This window comes from Komagataella phaffii, chromosome 3 (genome assembly GCF_000027005.1).
Source record: "Komagataella phaffii GS115 chromosome 3, complete sequence".
Classification (NCBI taxonomy): domain Eukaryota; kingdom Fungi; phylum Ascomycota; class Pichiomycetes; order Pichiales; family Pichiaceae; genus Komagataella; species Komagataella phaffii.
Genome location: NC_012965.1, coordinates 723,996 through 741,918, shown reverse-complemented (window position 1 = coordinate 741,918; position 17,923 = coordinate 723,996). Strand labels below are relative to the sequence as shown.

At 41.2% G+C, this 17,923-nt stretch overlaps 9 protein-coding genes across 9 annotated transcripts; 7 read left to right on the top strand and 2 right to left on the bottom strand.

The window, feature by feature from the left end:
* Positions 1–773: 773 nt before the first annotated feature.
* Positions 774–2,003, top strand: PAS_chr3_0377 (Widely conserved NADPH oxidoreductase containing flavin mononucleotide (FMN); the record flags this gene model as incomplete). Its single annotated transcript, XM_002492556.1, has 1 exon — positions 774–2,003. The coding sequence occupies one exon, from the start codon at positions 774–776 to the stop codon at positions 2,001–2,003; it is 1,230 nt and encodes a 409-aa protein (XP_002492601.1).
* Positions 2,004–2,823: 820 nt separating this feature from the next.
* PAS_chr3_1184 (uncharacterized protein) lies at positions 2,824–4,053 on the top strand (the record flags this gene model as incomplete). The annotated part of the gene is made up of 1 exon (XM_002492555.1): positions 2,824–4,053. One exon carries the CDS (start codon positions 2,824–2,826, stop codon positions 4,051–4,053), a length of 1,230 nt encoding a protein of 409 aa, XP_002492600.1.
* Positions 4,054–4,393: 340 nt separating this feature from the next.
* PAS_chr3_0376 (Cytoplasmic and mitochondrial glycyl-tRNA synthase) lies at positions 4,394–6,355 on the top strand (the record flags this gene model as incomplete). The annotated part of the gene is made up of 1 exon (XM_002492554.1): positions 4,394–6,355. One exon carries the CDS (start codon positions 4,394–4,396, stop codon positions 6,353–6,355), a length of 1,962 nt encoding a protein of 653 aa, XP_002492599.1.
* Positions 6,356–6,622: 267 nt separating this feature from the next.
* Positions 6,623–6,994, top strand: PAS_chr3_1183 (uncharacterized protein; the record flags this gene model as incomplete). Its single annotated transcript, XM_002492553.1, has 1 exon — positions 6,623–6,994. The coding sequence occupies one exon, from the start codon at positions 6,623–6,625 to the stop codon at positions 6,992–6,994; it is 372 nt and encodes a 123-aa protein (XP_002492598.1).
* A 520-nt stretch (positions 6,995–7,514) lies between these two features.
* On the top strand, positions 7,515–9,044 carry PAS_chr3_0375 (Cyclin (Bur2p)-dependent protein kinase that functions in transcriptional regulation; the record flags this gene model as incomplete). Its single annotated transcript, XM_002492552.1, has 1 exon — positions 7,515–9,044. The coding sequence occupies one exon, from the start codon at positions 7,515–7,517 to the stop codon at positions 9,042–9,044; it is 1,530 nt and encodes a 509-aa protein (XP_002492597.1).
* Positions 9,045–9,485: 441 nt separating this feature from the next.
* PAS_chr3_0374 (Hypothetical protein) lies at positions 9,486–11,375 on the bottom strand (the record flags this gene model as incomplete). The annotated part of the gene is made up of 1 exon (XM_002492551.1): positions 9,486–11,375. The coding sequence occupies one exon, from the start codon at positions 11,373–11,375 to the stop codon at positions 9,486–9,488; it is 1,890 nt and encodes a 629-aa protein (XP_002492596.1).
* Positions 11,376–12,396: 1,021 nt separating this feature from the next.
* PAS_chr3_0372 (Putative vacuolar Fe2+/Mn2+ transporter) lies at positions 12,397–13,305 on the top strand (the record flags this gene model as incomplete). The annotated part of the gene is made up of 1 exon (XM_002492550.1): positions 12,397–13,305. The coding sequence occupies one exon, from the start codon at positions 12,397–12,399 to the stop codon at positions 13,303–13,305; it is 909 nt and encodes a 302-aa protein (XP_002492595.1).
* A 99-nt stretch (positions 13,306–13,404) lies between these two features.
* PAS_chr3_0371 (Delta(24)-sterol C-methyltransferase) lies at positions 13,405–14,556 on the bottom strand (the record flags this gene model as incomplete). Its single annotated transcript, XM_002492549.1, has 1 exon — positions 13,405–14,556. The coding sequence occupies one exon, from the start codon at positions 14,554–14,556 to the stop codon at positions 13,405–13,407; it is 1,152 nt and encodes a 383-aa protein (XP_002492594.1).
* A 683-nt stretch (positions 14,557–15,239) lies between these two features.
* On the top strand, positions 15,240–17,219 carry PAS_chr3_0370 (Alpha-1,2-mannosyltransferase, responsible for addition of the first alpha-1,2-linked mannose; the record flags this gene model as incomplete). The annotated part of the gene is made up of 1 exon (XM_002492548.1): positions 15,240–17,219. The coding sequence occupies one exon, from the start codon at positions 15,240–15,242 to the stop codon at positions 17,217–17,219; it is 1,980 nt and encodes a 659-aa protein (XP_002492593.1).
* Between the last annotated feature and the right edge of the window lie 704 nt (positions 17,220–17,923).

The window sequence follows — 17,923 nt, the reverse complement described above, 5'->3', positions numbered from 1 at the left end:
AGTTACATATGCGCCATCTTTAAACGGTTTACGATTTGGCCAAGTAGGAGGAAATCGAACAGTGTGCAAATTTTTATTTACAGCCAACGTCTTTCATCATTCTTTCAATAAGGGAGCTTAGTATATGTCATAGTTAACACTCAGTATCCTTGGAAAATAGATCAAGCTCTGCATTTTTTTCAATTGATTAATAATACTAAAGGACGCACCTAAGATAATACTAACAGCTTTTGATTACTGCACGCGCCCGCGCACAGTCTATTAACAAAATAACGCAACTGAAAGGCATTATTCAGATCACCTTATTGTTAAGGTCGACCCCCTGAATTATTGTGGAAGTATCGCCTGAAACGAAGCCTCATAGGTTGTTCCGTTTGAACTTGGAGTCTCTATCTCTAGCCATCATCGCCCTTTGATCTCCCAAATCATGGACCTCGGTAAAAAGATTTATTACGTAATCATTTTATTTTGGGAACGTGCAGATGAACGGAAGAACAAGTAGCTGAGTTCAATCAGTTTAGACCGTAATGAACTGTTGAGCCTTTCAATTCGGATGTTCTTGCGATCATCAGTCCCGTGTTTTCGTGTCCTTGAAGAATTATTAAATAAATGTTCTGCATAGCGCTTGTATTATTAATTCCAACCCATAAAGACGTTATACCATAGCTTACTAATGATCAAAAGCGGTCCATGTTATCATCGGTGGTATATAAAGATCGGTATCCCTTCAACTTTTATGTTAGTCACTGTAATTTCCTGATACTTTAAATAAGATGACTGTGCCTGATCTGAAAGAAACAAACCTTTTCAAGCCAATTAAGGTTGGTAACGTCAACCTGACAACTCGAGTCACTTTTGCTCCAACAACTAGAACCCGGGCAACAGATGATTTTATTCCCTCTCAGCTACAGCTGCAATACTATGGTGACCGTTCAAAGGATAACGGAGGTTTGATCATAACTGAGGCAACATTTGTTTCCAAGCAAGGAGGTTTATATGAGAACGTGCCTGGTATTTGGTCAGAGAGACAAGCCAAGGCTTGGAGGGCTATTACAGACAAAGTCCACGAAAACAATACTGCCATCTCGGTGCAATTGTGGAACCTAGGCAGAGTTGCTTCTCCAAAATTGGCTAAGGAACATGGTCTGAAGTTGTTGGGACCGTCCGCCTTTTACGAAAGTGAAGCCAGTGAAAAGGCAGCCCAGGAGGCAGGCATTGAGATCCAGGCTGCTACCATTGAGGACATAGAGAACTTCAAGAAAGAGTATGTTGTAGCTGCGAAGCTGGCAGTCGAAGTTGCGGGATTTGATTTTATCGAAGTACATGGTGCTCACGGATACCTATTCGACCAATTCTTGCAAGGGAAGGGTGTAAATGAACGAACCGATCAATATGGAGGTACTATTGAAAACAGAGCCAGATTTTTGCTTGAAGTGATTGATCTTTTGATCGATACCGTTGGCGCTGAAAAGTTAGCAATTAGGCTTTCTCCCTGGGCTGAATTTCAAGGTTCTGCAGGAGTCAATGGTGACCCTCATCCAATTGTTCTCTATGGATACGTCCTTTCAGAGCTTGAAAAACGGGCAAAACAGGGAAACAGATTAGCATACATTTCGATTGTGGAACCCAGAGTGAGTGGTATTATTGACGTCTCAGCAGAAGAGGCCAAGAGAAAGGGTATTGCCAGCAATGACTTCGTCCTTGATATCTGGAAAGGTGTGGTTGTGCGTTCTGGAACCTATCTTTCCAACCCAGGATACCCCACGCTAATTAGGGATGTCAATGCAAACGATAGAACATTGATTGGTGCAGGCAGATATTGGACCTCTAATCCTGACTTAGTACAAAGATTGAAGAATGGGCAAAAGCTTACCCATTATGATCGAAACTCCTTCTACCGCAATGACAACTATGGTTACAATACTTGGAAGAAGTATGGGGACGATACAGTGGTAAGCGAGGACGACCCAGTGTCCAAAAAAACTCCCGTTGCGCTGGCCTGAACAGTGTTACCGACGATGAATCACCATTTCAACTAAAGCAATTTTGGAATTCTTGGCTGTATAGATGTTATAAAGGTAGGTAAATGTTATAAAGATTGACTATGAGACTGTATGCATATAGAGTTGTACTTTATTCAAGGATTTCAGAGTCCCTGATTAGTTTGACCATCAAAGCAATATTTTAGTGCTTCGTAGACCATTTCAAGGATTTCCTCAGCTACACTGTTGCGAGGTATTCAGAAACTGGTTATCTTTTCAGTTCAGTTACTGACGCCTAAAAGAAACGACCTGAAAGAAACGCGTGCAGGAAATGAAACAACCTGCGCGGTTAATATAACACAGTAGGAGAAGGCTGTTCAGGGCAGCTCACTAAGATCATTGTAGGAGCATAATAAAACGAAGGCTGGTAGGACATTTTGATGAGTTGATAGTCAGTCCATTTGGATTTGGAATTTCTTTGCAGTCACAATCAACCCCAGACCGCCCGATTCATTCAAGCGTGGGCCAAAGTGTTCTTACGTAACATTTTATTTTTGGTCCAAGCCACATAATCGGGAAGATCCAATCTGAATCTGAACAGTCATAGCGTTATTGACTTTGAACCTTTCACCTGGGTTGTGCTAACGGTTCTCCGCTTGATGCCCTTATCTTCAGTCAAATTTCAAATTTAACTCGCTCTGTATGGCGCTGGTATTGTAAATTCTGACCTGAAAAGACGTTATCACTTAGCTTACTAATGATCTAATGCAGTCCTCCCTGTCGTATAAAGGTAGGAACCTCTTGACTTTTTGCGGTGCTAACTCTTGATTCTTCAAGCGAGATGACAGTTTCTGATCTGAAAGAAACAAACCTTTTCAAGCCAATTAAGGTTGGTAACGTCAACCTGACAACTCGAGTCACTTATGCTCCAACCACTAGAAGGAGAGCGACTGTTGATTTTATTCCCTCTCAGCTACAACTGCAGTACTATGGTGACCGTTCAAAGGATAATGGAGGTCTAATCATAACTGAGGCAACATTCGTTTCCAAGCAGGGAGGCCTGTACGATCAAGCACCTGGTATTTGGTCCGAGAGACAGGCAAAGGCTTGGAGGGCTATTACAGACAAAGTCCACGAAAACAATACTGCCATTTCGGTGCAATTGTGGAATCTGGGAAGGGTCGCTTCTCCAAAATTGGCTAAGGAACATGGTTTGAAGTTGTTAGGACCATCCGCCTTTTACGAAAGTGAAGCCAGTGAAAAGGCAGCCCAGGAGGCAGGCATTGAGATCCAGGCTGCTACCATTGAGGACATAGAGAACTTCAAGAAAGAGTATGTTGTAGCTGCGAAGCTGGCAGTCGAAGTTGCGGGATTTGATTTTATCGAAGTACATGGTGCTCACGGATACCTATTCGACCAATTCTTGCAAGGGAAAGGTGTGAATGAACGAACCGATCAATATGGAGGTACTATCGAAAACAGAGCCAGATTTTTGCTTGAAGTGATTGATCTTTTGATCGATACCGTTGGGGCTGAAAAGCTGGCAGTCAGGCTTTCTCCTTGGGCAGAAGTCCAAGGTTCCGCTGGAGTTAATGGCGACCCTCATCCAATTGTTCTCTACGGATACGTCCTTTCAGAGCTTGAAAAACGGGCAAAACAGGGAAACAGATTAGCATACATTTCGATTGTGGAACCAAGAGTGAGTGGTGTTACTGACGTCTCAGCAGAAGAGGCCCAAAGAAAGGGTATTGCCAGCAATGATTTCGTCCTTGACATTTGGAAAGGTGTGGTTGTCCGTTCTGGAGCCTACCTTTCAACCCCAGGATTTCCCTCTTTGATTAAGGATGTCAATGCGAACGACAGAACGTTGATTGGGGCTAGTAGATTTTGGACCTCTAACCCTGATCTAGTGCAAAGACTAAAGAACGGAAAAAAGCTGACTCCTTATGACCGAAGCACTTTCTACCTCCACACTAACTATGGCTATAATACATGGAAGAAGTATGGGGACGATACTGTGGTGAGCGAGGACGACCCAGAGGCCAAGAAAACTCCCGTTGCGCTGGCTTGAAAAATGTTGCAGAAGAAAATCAACGTTTCAGCCTTAAGGGGTAGGCTAGAGCTGCATGTCTTGAATACATAGAAAGCTCGTTTTATAAAGGTAGGTAGGTAATCGTTATACAGGTAAACTATGAATATTAGATATATCTGCAGAGTCGTGTTTTACTCATTTGTCACTTAGGTTTGAGGGTATTTTTTCTCTTCTAGTCATCTACGACAGCTGTTAGTCGCAAAGAACAAAACTGTTTAACTGTACACTTTTGACCCCTTTGCTCAGAAAAAATCTTTTCACAGGTTACAGATTCTATTCTAGATTTATAAAATCAGTTTCGGAAAGAAAAGTAAGGGACATGACATCGCAAGAGACAACAGCTTTCACTTTTTCAAGAGAGAAGTTGGAAAGTGTTTTGAAACGAAGATTCTTCTTCGCACCAGCTTTTGAAATTTATGGTGGTGTTTCTGGTCTTTATGATTATGGTCCTCCAGGATGTGCCTTTCAGGCCAATATCGTTGATGTTTGGAGAAAACACTTCATTTTAGAAGAAGATATGCTGGAAGTTGACTGTACCATGCTGACTCCGTTGGAAGTCTTGAAGACATCTGGCCATGTTGATAAATTTTCAGACTGGATGTGCAGAGATTTGAAAACTGGAGAAATTTTCAGAGCTGATCATTTGATTGAGGAAGTTTTGGAAGCTAGATTAAAGGGTGACCAAGAGGCTAGAGGTCAGGTTGTCTCTGAGGGAAAATCAGACGATAAGAAGAGAAAGAAGAAGGTCAAGGAAATCAAGGCTATCAAACTGGACGATGATGTAAAGGAAGAGTATGAACAGATTTTGGCTAAAATCGATGGCTATTCTGGTGAAGAAATGGGTGAATTGATAGTCAAGCACAATATAGGGAACCCTGCTACCGGTGACCCATTGGAACCCCCAATTGAGTTCAACCTAATGTTTGAAACCGCTATTGGTCCATCCGGTAACCTGAAAGGTTTCTTGCGTCCAGAGACTGCTCAAGGTCAGTTCTTGAACTTTAGCAAGTTGTACGACTTCAACAATGAGAAAATGCCCTTCGCCTCTGCTTCCATTGGTAAGTCATTTAGAAATGAAATTTCTCCTAGAGCAGGGCTGCTTAGAGTAAGAGAATTTTTGATGGCAGAAATTGAGCACTTCGTGGATCCAGAAGACAAATCTCATTCCAAGTTCGATCTCGTCAAGGATATCAAGTTAAACTTTTTATCTAAATCTACTCAGATTGAAGGTAAGACAGAATGCGCCATCAAGTCCATTGGTGAGGCTGTTTCTGAAAAGATGGTTGACAATGAAACTTTGGGTTATTTTATTGCTAGAATCTACCAGTTCTTAATTACTATTGGTGTCGATCCTTCTAGACTGAGATTTAGACAACATATGGACAATGAGATGGCACATTACGCTCAAGACTGCTGGGATGCGGAACTGCTTACCTCTTACGGCTGGATTGAATGCGTAGGTTGTGCTGATCGTTCCGCTTATGACTTATCCGTACATGCTGCAAGGACTAATGAAAAGCTCTGTGTCAGAGAGAAGCTTCCGGAACCAATTACTGTTGACAGACTGGAGATTGATATTGAGAAGAAAAAATTTGGGCCAAAGTTCAGAAAGAATGCAGGCGCTGTTGAAAAATGGTTGCTTGCTAGAACTGAGTGTGAACTAGAAACTCTACAGAAAGATTTGTCGACAGATGGTAAAATTCTGGTTGAAATACCAGGTATTGAAGAGAAGATTGAGTTGGATGATTCACTGATTCATATTGAAAGAAGGACTAGAACTGAACATATCAGAGAGTACACTCCTAACGTGATCGAACCTTCATTCGGTATTGGACGTATAATCTATTCTATTTTTGAGCATGCTTTCTACCCACGTCCCGATGATGCTGACAGGTGTGTGTTGAAGTTGCCACCCATTGTAGCCCCAACCAAAGTGTTGCTTGTTCCCTTGCAAACCAATGCCGAGTTCAAGCCCATTGTGAAGGAAATCTCCCAAGTTTTACGTAAAGAAAAGATTCCTTTCAAAGTTGATGATTCTGGGGCATCGATCGGTAAGAGATATGCTAGAAACGATGAGCTCGGTACACCATTTGGTATCACTATCGATTTTGATACCATCGCTGACGGAACGGTTACTCTGAGAGAAAGAGATTCGACCACTCAAGTCAGAGGCAGCGTCGCAGATATCGTAAAGGCTATCAAGACTATTACATACGATGGTTTATCCTGGGAAACTGGCACCAAAGATTTAAAACCTTTTGAGAGTAAATCTGAGGAATAGTTTATATACTGAAATGCACTATGTTCCCTCTTAGTTCCTGATTGATGTAAAGGATGGAATTTTGCTGCCAGCTTTATCCTTTGTCCGGTTTCTCAGCTTTTCTTCCCCACCTGCGCTCTCCGTAAAGGGCAGGAAGATCGCGCAAGGTATCATCGATAGTGGACTGGTCCCCTCCACTCCCCTTTATGTGGCAGGCCCAAAATAAGTTTCTATGCATGGAAGCAAGGTAGCCCTGAATCCGCTCTGATAATCAAACAAACCTTATAAATGGTAAGCTTGCGAAATGCGTTTGCACCCTTTGACCTGGAGATGTTGCTGAAACATTTTGAGAGATCATCCACGTTGCACAACCTGTTTTCAATGGTAACTAAAGCACTGATTCTGATGATCCCGTACCTGCTGCATATTTATGGGAATGAAGCCATCGTGAAACTCGGCCAGTTTCAGCAATTTCACACTGGACATGGTGAATACTTCAGTACATTGCCCCAAATTCTGTCAGTATGCGCCACCATGACTATCGGTCTGATTTCTCTTGTCTGTTTGACGATATTTCATGGATTGTGTCAGATTGAAAATCTCAAGAAGAATACTAAAGTAGTTAGCATGCTGCTGAGGCAACTACTTGATTGGGAGTGAAGACTGTTGGTACAAAACGTCGCAAAAAATTAGAAGATTGCTGATGATACAACGGAAAAGAAGCGTCATTTCTGGTAACAACTATTCAACAGCTATGTTGAGCAAGATTGCAGCAGTACTTTTGAAACCTCATCACTCGCCTTGGAGAACCAGCTTCGTCATTGATGAAGAATCGTTGGATCACTAGGTTCCTTTCAATTGCTGGCTAGATGTCAGATGTTGGATAGGGGTTCTCAAAAAAAGAATAAATAAAACCAAGAGTTTATACATCGTACTTTCATAGAAACCCATAAGTACGCACTAGTGTCTCATTCTGCGCATTGACTCCTTTTCAAACCCTTTCCCAGCTGTTACTGTTCGTCACGTTCGTTTTGTTAAACCTGATTTTTTTGAAGGACGTGTACCATACTATATCTTGAAATCAAAATCATTAGAGAGACATTCTTTTATTTTTGCTTTATTACCAAGCTTTCCAACTTCTCAACCCTCTGGGCCCACTTCTTTTTCACAAAGTCCAGCTATGAGTCAGGGAAGCACGCCGCAGAAAAGCTATCCTCAAAGGAGGTTTTATGGGATAAGTGCCTTGCGAGACTACAAAATAGTTGGAAAATTAGGTGAAGGAACCTTTGGAGAAGTTTCCAAGGCGCTTCAAAGAAGAACTGGAAGGGTTTGTGCCTTGAAAAAACTAATGGTTCTAAATAGCAAAGATGGATTTCCAATTACTTCGTTCAGAGAAGTGTCTATCCTCAAAAAGCTCAAGCACAAGAACGTCCTTCAACTTGTTGATATGATTTATGAAAAGCCAGAGAAACAGGAGTCTCCAGGTATATTTTACACAGTCTCGCCGTACATGGCGTCTGACTTGACTGGTCTCTTAAACAACCCAAGAGTTCATTTGACTCAAAGCCAAATCAAAGGTATTGTTTACCAGATGCTGGAGGGCATTAACTACGTTCATCAAAATCATTATTTTCATAGGGATATAAAGGCTTCCAATATTCTTATCGATAGTCAGGGAATAGTCAAAATTGCCGACTTTGGATTAGCCAGAATATACTATGGTCCCAAGCCTACGCCAAACGGGGGTCCTGGTGGCTATGACAGTGCTACTGGAATGGGGCTAGCGTCATATACTGGGTTGGTCGTGACGAGGTGGTATAGACCTCCCGAACTTGTTCTAGGAGAGAAGAACTATACTACTTCAGTGGATATATGGGGAATTGGTTGCATATTTGCTGAGCTCTTCAAACGGAAACCAATATTGGAAGGGAAAACCGAGATAGATCAAGGGCACTTAATCTTCAACCTTTGTGGTCCTTTGACCCCCACTTCTTTCCCAAATGCAGACAAGCTTCCTGGTTATAATAACTATGTATCCGCAAGGTATACTAGAACTTTAGAGCAGAATTATAGAAAGCACCTTTGTTCAGAAGGACTCCGCCTGCTTGCTTCACTGCTGGAAATTGACCCTGTGAAAAGAATTAATGCTCTAGACGCATTGGCTCATCCCTATTTTAAGGCACATCCACATCCTGCTCCCACCAAAAGATTAGCTGACTTTGAAGAGAGCCATGAGCTTGATGTAAAACGGTTTAAAGAAGAAAGAAAGACCACCGATCTCCAACCTCCTCCACCTCAACAAACCAGAGGGTTTCATAGCGCACAGCAGGGTTATAGAAAGGACAGACGTTTAAACAATCATCATCAAAATTACTCCAATGGAAGGAATGCCAATTTTTTTCCTTCTGGACCCAGAATTGGCAGATCTGCACAATCCCAATACACACACTCCAATGATGAAGCTAACCAACATAGGACAAACTACGATCACTCAAGAAACCAAGACAGACATCGGGGCGGTTCATTTAGGAAATCAAACAGCGTAACCTCTCTTACGTCAATAAATCCAGAAACCGATACAGCATCGACACAGGTGGTAAAATCGTATGGCTTCGTCGGGTTATCAAAAGGCAAGAACCAGGAAACCCGTTCTGAGATTGTTAAAAAAAGTTCACCAAAGCATCAAGAGTCGAATGAAAATCCGGAATAAAATTGTAGATATATAATGTATTACGACATTGTTACAGAGAATACAAAGTTTCAGGTTCAAAGTGAAAAAATAATGATTTGGTTAAAGGCAAAAAAGAATAACAATTACGCCCTACACGGGACTCGAACCCGCAGTCTCCCGATTAGGAGTCGGGTGCCTTACCATTTGGCCAATAGAGCGATAAAGCTATTAATTTTTTTCGCTGCCTACTATAAAGGCCACTACTTTTGATTCTGCATTTTTCAAATCATTAAAACCCTATATTCTATCTTGCTGGATCTAGAGCGTGATATTAATCATTACCACAAAAAAGTAGAGTCTTCTTTTAGGGATTTTCTTTTCAATATTTAAAATGTTCTTGGTTGGATGACTTGTAATTCAATATATATAAACTAAATACTATAAACTCCATGAACCATGTTTACTCCTTATTATTTTAATTTACAACCATCTAAAGGGCAATGGATCGCTACTTAGACCTACTGAGGCAATGTCAATTTCATCGTTGCAATGCCTGCACCTATCGTTACCCATTTGTAGCATCTGTTCTACGCAATCAGTATGAAAAGCATGCTTGCAATAGAGAATCTGACATTTCTGACCTTCCTCGTAGTTTTCCTCACAGATGCCACATTTTGCATTGATCTTATTTTCGGAAATGTTGATATCTTTAAAGCAGCAAACCAGTTCCTCAGTTCTTCTATCAAAAAACCTGAACCCACCTGTGAATAAGCCCCTGTGTTCAAAGCGGACTCTTTGGAGTACCTTGGCTGTAAAACTTGGTTCCCTCTTTGATAAAATCTTATCTGCAAACTCCTTTACTGCTTTCGTATTCTTTTCGTCTTTGGTGTCATAGCGCAATTCTTGTAGTGTTGAAAGATTATCAATTTGAATCTCTTCAACACTTCGAGTTCTCAAAATGCTGAGCTTCTTCAATTTGCTACCATCATGAATATTGATAACTTCAACAGCGCTATTACTGATATCTAACGTTTCCAAATTCGGGAAATTTCCTTCTAGCCTTCTGAAACCTGTATTGTTCTCTAACGTGATGCTTCTGATAGAGGAGTCATTAAGGGACCATGTTTCCAATGAGTTATTTGAAAACTTCAATTGCAGAAGACTCAAAGAGTCTGACTCAAAGCGTTTCAAAGCGTAGCAGCCAGTGAAGTCAACCTTTTCGAGTCTAATGCAGTTGGATAACTTTACAGTTTCAATGTTAGAGGGTCCCAAGACATCCAGCGCCTTCAAGGCGGGCATGTCGTCAACTTTCAAAACAGTTGCATCGGGATCGCTGCAACCCAGGTGAATCAATGATTTGCTGTTTGAAAAGTTAAAACCCTCAGTGTTGGAATTGAAGACATCCAAATCTTCTAAGCTGTTCCAAAACTCTGGAATGTCAGACACTAGATTGGACAGCAATGAGTTTGCTTTTGATGAATTGGATATATCCAGTTTTTTGAGCTGTGGAATTCTCTTAATAAAACTCTGGACCTCTTGCACCTCTTGATCTGTATTGACTGATTGCCAAATCAATGACGACCATTCTTTATCCCAGGGATTGCTCTTCTTTCTAAAAATATGTCTTAAAAGAAAATCTGTCATATTTGTTGGGATCCTGGAATTTGATAAATTCAAAGTTTTTAGTTGCCGAAGGGTGAGCTCATCTTCATTGTCGTTGTCGTCAATTACAAACTCTTTAATAGTTGCGTTGCCCAAGTATAAAGCACCAAGATGCTTTATAAGAGATGAATGAAGAACTTGTATCGTGGAATTACTTAAATCGACAGTCCGAAGCTTGGGATACTGCCCTCTTTGAAAGGATATGAGATTGGGACAGTTGACCAAATATAGAAAGAACATTCTCTTGAACTGAAATTTTTCGTCTTCATATGGCAATAAGGATACCGATTCCAAGCTGGAGTTGTCTGCATAGATATAGTTAATCGCCGGCAGTTCACCTTTGATTGCTTTTAGCTCTTTTGTGTTCGAACAGGAGATACTTGCCAGGACATCTCCCTTAATATCGATAAGTTCGATATTGGACCCATCAGCAGTTAACTTTTCCAACCCGCTCAATTGATCTCCATCAGACACAAGTTTCTTCAGGTAGGATAAATTGGAAAGATTCAACTCTTGCAAGGTTGGAAAACTATAATCTTTAAGGTATCGTAGATTTGAATCTGAAGCATCAAGGTTCTTTAAGTAGTGGTAGTCACCTGTCATGCCTTCGACGAATTCATATGCAGTTTGCTTCAACGATAATGTCGTCATTTTCTTATCGAATGTGCTACCCTGTAGATATGTAAATTGGTTGGTCTCTACGGTCATAAAACAAGCAAAAACCCGCAGAACAACTATGAAGGCGATGGCATAGTCATGTGCTTGTTTTTATAGACATAAGGTAAGAGGCTCCCCACATTTTTAGTAGGCTATTATTAAGCACAGCAGACGCGAAGAAGAATGCGGATAAAGAACCCATGACTCACTCTAAGCATCAAAATGAATCACCGGAAATGATTCAAAAAGAAATTAGACCTGTCAACCAGTTTTCTGTGGAGTCTGCCAGAGAACAGAAGTCAATTGTTAAGCTTAGGGCATATTAGGGCATATTAGGGCCCATTGCCATATCAAAGTCAATGTTCAAGTTCGCGTTACGGGATCAAAAAAAATCCAGGGGTAATCTCGCATAGTCATCAATCAGATTCTCATGACGAGAAATGACACCCTGAACAGACAAATACGCGGAGCACAGCATGAAGACAATAGGTGAGTTTATAATGATCTTAGTGGCTACTGCTCGTGCGAAGTAAGGTAAACACTCGTTTATGCTGGGCATACGTAGCCTCCCTAGGCAACGCATATTTCTTTTCTATTATGTTGCTAAAGCAGGCTGGAGAGGCTACTACGCTCCTCTATCGAGAACAATCTCTATCTCATTTTGCGCAACGGTTTTCCCGATGTCTTACAAAGGTGATTAGTGTCTCACACAGAGAAACCGCAAAAAGATGACAAAAGGCGGGCTTGCTATTGGCCGACAGAATGCTTTAACGGCTCCTAACACCACTTACATAATCATGTTTTTTCTGACACCTTCTCCCTGATTATCACAAACAGAAACTTGCTAACCCTTAGCTTGACCAAGTTTTTCTTTTTCCACCTCTATTGTGCTCTTTAAGTGATAGCATTTATTTGGCATCGGGGATTTCAAAATATTCGTTGCCTTCAAGGATATTTTTTGCATCCTTTCCTTTTTAAACTTTAACTTATTTACCAGAAAGTAACAAGTTTCATTGGTACCTCCACCCTACTTCACCTACAAGGTACTATTCACATCGTTTAACATATAAGAATGGCAGTGGTCACATTAAAGAATGCGATTCTATCACTTTTTCCAGCAAACACGTCGGATTCCCAAAACGAGCCTCTACTAGGGGAGGATTCCACTGGTAATGCCGGCTATGCTGCTCGGGATGTGCAGGGATTAGAGAGTGAAATAGAGTCGAATTCAACAAAGACACAAAACATCAGCGAGGATAATCAAAACCAGACTGTCCTTTGGGGTTTATTTGAGAAGGTAGACCCAAGAGTCATGTCAGATATTATTATTGGGCTTTCAGACGGATTAACAGTACCGTTCGCTCTTACAGCAGGATTGTCTTCTTTAGGGGACTCCAAGTTGGTGATTACTGGTGGTATGGCCGAGTTAGTTTCCGGTTCCATCTCTATGGGTCTTGGTGGTTTCCTTGCGGCTAGGTCTGAATCTGAGTTTTACAAATCTCAAGTTCGAAAGGAGAAACAATTATTTTTCAATAACAAGGAACTGCTGGAAGAAGAATTAGAAGACATTTTCCTTGATATAGGTATGTCCGAAACCACAACAGAATCAGCAATCAGGGATTTGTCAAAGTCTCCAAAGGCAATGATTGATTTCATTATTAGACACGGAAAAGGTTTAGAGGAACCTGCTGACGGAAGGCAGGTTACCAGTGCTCTAACGATTGGATTGTCATACTTCTTGGGGGGCTTCGTACCGTTGGTCCCGTATTTTTTCACGGCTATTGTGCAAACTGGATTGATCATTTCAGTTCTTGTTATGGGAGTCACATTGTTTTGGTTTGGATACCTTAAAACAGCTATATCAATGGGAGAGGACTGTTCTCTGTGGATGAGAGTCAGCGAGGGTCTGCAGATGGTACTTATTGGTTCGATAGCTGCTGGGTCTGCTTGGGGATTGGTGAGAGTAATTGACACTAATTGAGCGTTACCTATTATTTGCATCAATCACTGTACATTTACCCATTTCTCTAATTACTTCAATATTTTTATTAGCGCATCTACAAAACTTATCTTCGTCTATTTATTTGGCATCCAATGGTTTTCTGGCAACGTATAACATCATGGGTGTAAAGAGCTTAAGTTCACCACCCTTCACCAAGTTAACGGCGGCATCTTCCAATGCGTTGGTAACTTGTCTTGAACCCTTGGGGGCCAATCCCAACTTTTCCATTAATCCAACGGTTTCAGTGGTAACTGTTCTACCAATCTTACTAGTTCTGAAGATGGTGAATATGTCACCCAGAGTCTGGACATACTTTAATTGACCGGAAAGAGGATAGTACCATGGGATATCGTCGTCCATGTCTGCCATGTCTTTCTGGTACTCTACTTCAAATCCGACATTTTTCAGTGCATCTTCTGCAACTTGTCTCTTGTACATCTTTGGGATACCGTCACCAACTTCAATACCGTAGGCAATGGCACGGTGTTCCGGGTTTGTTTCGTCATATGCATCGGTCATAACCCACTCATACACCCCAAATGCTCCTCCTGGTTTCAGCACCTTGTAAATCTCACTATAAACACCTTCCAACACTGGGGCGTGAACAGTGGCCTCAATGGCGTACACAGCATCGAAGGTCTCGGGCTCAAAGTCCATTTGCATGAAGTCACCTTTTACGTATGACAATTGCTTCGTCATGTTGTATTTCTTGGAATAGAATTCTGCTCTTTCAACCTGGTAATCGTTGTTGTTTAAACCAACGACAGAACAACCAGTGAAACGGGCAATCTCTCTTGCTGGACCACCGACACCACATCCAACGTCCAAAACTTTCATGTTTTCGGTGATACCCATTTTCAGGGCCAGGTAATGTTCGTGCCTAGCGGTAGCCTGTCTGAAGGCCTCTCCTCTGTAGTATCTAGAAAAATGAAACGAAGAACCCCAACCGTACTCGTAGAAATCAGTAACCAGGTTGTAGTAATGCTTGGTCAGCTCCGAATAATCACTCTTTCTTGAGTGTTCAGCTTCCTGATCAGTCTTACCATTCCAGTGCTTGAAGTAGCCATCGACCGCTACTTCTTGGGCTGAGGCGTCCTTTGTGACCCAAGCTCCGAGACCGGTTTTCTTAGCGGCATCCTTGCCGTGCAAAGCCTTTGCAAATTCTCTATCTTGCTCATAGTTCTTTGGGGCAAGTGGCTGGCTTTCTTGTTCAGTTGTAGAGGTAGTCATTTTCGGTAATAAACGAGTGTTGAGTAGAGTAAAGTTGACCTTCTAAAAGCTGAATATTATAGGTTTTCACTATCTAAACGATGGGAACGACAAATCTACCAGGCGCGCGTATCAATTTTTAGAGTGTAAACGAGATGTACGACCGATTCAATTCGAGTGCGACAACTGTCAAATTGTCACATTGGACAAAAAACGCGCTTGACACGATGGTTTCAATACTGACAGGCTGTTCTTATATATACTTTACGAACTGACCGAAGCAATTGCGCCAGAAAGGCGCGAGATGAAATTTCGAAATCCATGTTAAAGCCGCATCCGATCAAGGGACCCTCATTTCAGTTGGTTTGGTTCCACATGTTTACTGTTAACGAGCGAAGGCCTCTTGAACGCTCTCAACAGAAAAACACGTGCTGTCGTAGAACACAATTGTTATTCACCTAGGTTGCCGTAATCGTCTTTGTAACGCCCTCGTTGGGGTAAACTTTCCATGGACTGTGCACGTTGTTTAGCTTGCTCTCTGCTCTACTCCACATCTTCTCCACCCCAATTGTCGTCTCTTACCCAATTTGTATGGAAGTCTTAACACCATTTCCACATCTCAGAACCATCCGATCCCATATAAGTTGACGTATACGGCTCCACTAATTTCCATCCGCATTCTGCATTCACAATAACTTCCCAATATGTTTGGAAAGAGGAGGCAGGTAAGAAAATTACTTATATGGGTTGTCTTACTGTTGATAGTTTACTTTTTTGGTTTGCAATTTAGAGCCAAAAACTCAGCTCATCAGTCTTCCATCAGGAGCTTTTATGCGGATAACAAAGAGTTTTTTGATCGGCAATACAGCAGATATGACGAGTATGATATCATAGACAACATGAATAGCCATAACGAGTTACTACAGGAACAGTTTCGCAATGGAAAGCTCGCTGCGGGACTCAGAGGTGTAGCCGAAGAACCTAATTCCGATGAGGTTACAGATGACACTGCCATCGAAGAAGACGAGCAAGCTGCAATGATTAATTTCCCGAAGAGATCTCCCCAGAGAGAGAAGAGTCTAGTTGAGTTACGCAAGTTTTACAAGAACGTGCTTTCGATTATAATCAACAACAAACCTGCTATGCCAATTGAAAATCCTCGTGATCCCACACCTAACGAAAACGCACTCAAGAGAAAGTTCGGTAAAAGTGGAATCATCAACATTGCTTTACATGACACCGATCCTTCGCTGCCTATTCTTTCTGAAGCGTATCTCCGGGACTCGTTGCAGTTGAGCCCCTCTTTTATTGCCTCATTGTCCAAATCCCACAGCGCCGTGGTAAAGGCGTTTCCCCCTTCCTTTCCTGCGAATGCATATAATGGGACAGGAATTGTATTTATTGGTGGTCAAAAGTTTTCCTGGTTATCATTACTTTCTATCGAAAACCTTAGGAAAACAGGATCCAAAGTACCTGTCGAGTTGATAATCCCATTTGCACATGAATATGAACCTCAATTATGTGAAGAGATACTACCAAAGTTGAATGCTACTTGCGTTCTTTTGCAGGAGACTGTGGGAATTGATCTGCTTAAATCTGGACATCTCAAAGGGTACCAGTTTAAGTCATTAGCGCTTTTGGCCTCCTCTTTTGAGCAGGTTCTACTAGTAGACTCTGATAACATCATTGTTGAAAATCCAGACCCCATATTTGATTCAGAGGTTTTTCAACGGACGGGATTAGTGTTGTGGCCTGATTTCTGGAGGCGCGTTACCCATCCTGATTACTATAAGATTGCTGGCATCAAGTTGGGCTCTGAACGAGTAAGGCATGTTGTTGACTCCTACACTGACCCCTCGTTGTATACCTCTAGTTCGGAAGATCCCTTTACCGATATTCCTTTGCATGATAGGGAAGGGGCAATTCCAGATGGTTCCACAGAATCTGGCCAAATACTAATATCCAAGACCAAACATTGCCAAACGATCCTTCTATCTTTGTATTATAACTTTTTTGGACCAGATTACTACTACCCTCTGTTCACCCAAGGAGCAAGCGGAGAAGGAGATAAAGAGACCTTTTTAGCTGCTGCTAACTACTATAAACTACCATTTTACAACATCAAGAAAGGTGTGGACGTCATTGGATATTGGAAGCCTGACCAATCTGCATATCAGGGTTGCGGTATGCTGCAATACGACCCAATCGTAGATTATCAAAACTTACAAACATTTTTAAAGACTCATAAAGGCTCAAGGGTCAACAAACTTGAACAGTCGGAGCTAGACAAACCCGGATTACTATCCAGATTAATACCAAAATTTTTCTTTCGCAAAACTTTTGATGAGCATCAGCTTCAGAGTCATTTCACCAAGGACAGATCTAAGATCATGTTTATACACTCAAACTTTCCAAAACTAGACCCATTTGGATTGAAGCTTCACAACTATCTTTTTGTAGATCAAGACACTCATAAACCAAGGATAAGAATGTATGCGGACCAAACAGGACTTTCATTTGACTTTGAGCTCCGTCAATGGATTATCATTCATGAATACTTTTGTGAGTACCCAGATTTCAACTTGAAATATTTGGAGAACGCTAACGTGAAGCCTCAAGATTTATGTATGTTCATCAAGGAAGAGCTAAACTTTTTACAGAATAACCCAATACAATTGACGTGACTTGCTACTGGTTTATCACACTAATGACGAAAAGAAGAGAAATAAAGAACAGGTAAATGACTGAGAATGTCCTTTTTTATTCGAAAGACAAGAATCAAAACAAAATGACCGTAACACGAAAAATAAATACACATACCGAATTGGAAACCATGATTGACTATTTTGAACTGCCAATAAAAATTGTACGATATAATGAAACAGATAATTACTTGTAATAAGAACATTGGTTATGGTGAACCATTGGATGAAACATGTTCTTTAAACGTATGGATACTTTCAAAGATCGAGAATATCATCTTTAAATGTCCCCCTGTAGATATGCTATACTTTACCACCCAAAATATGCTCGTTACAAAAAGAGAGCCCTCAGCTGTCACTTTTATATCAAGCAGTTATTCGAAATTCTTGCCACTACCATAACTAGTTGAGATTAGAGTAGCCATCAAAAACTAATAAACACATTTCAAAGGAATGGACAACAATTGTCGTCCCGTAATGTTTATAATGCAATGTGATGTAACATAATTGATACATATAACAATACAGATCATTTGATACAAGCTAGCCAGGATACACCGAAAAGTTTCGAAAATAAACAGGATACATAATGCTACAGTGTCGTGTCTATCAACATAACGGTTTTGGTTCCTGGAAATAGGTTAGTAGAGAACAGACTCGTTGTCAAAAATGGCAGATCCTTGTCA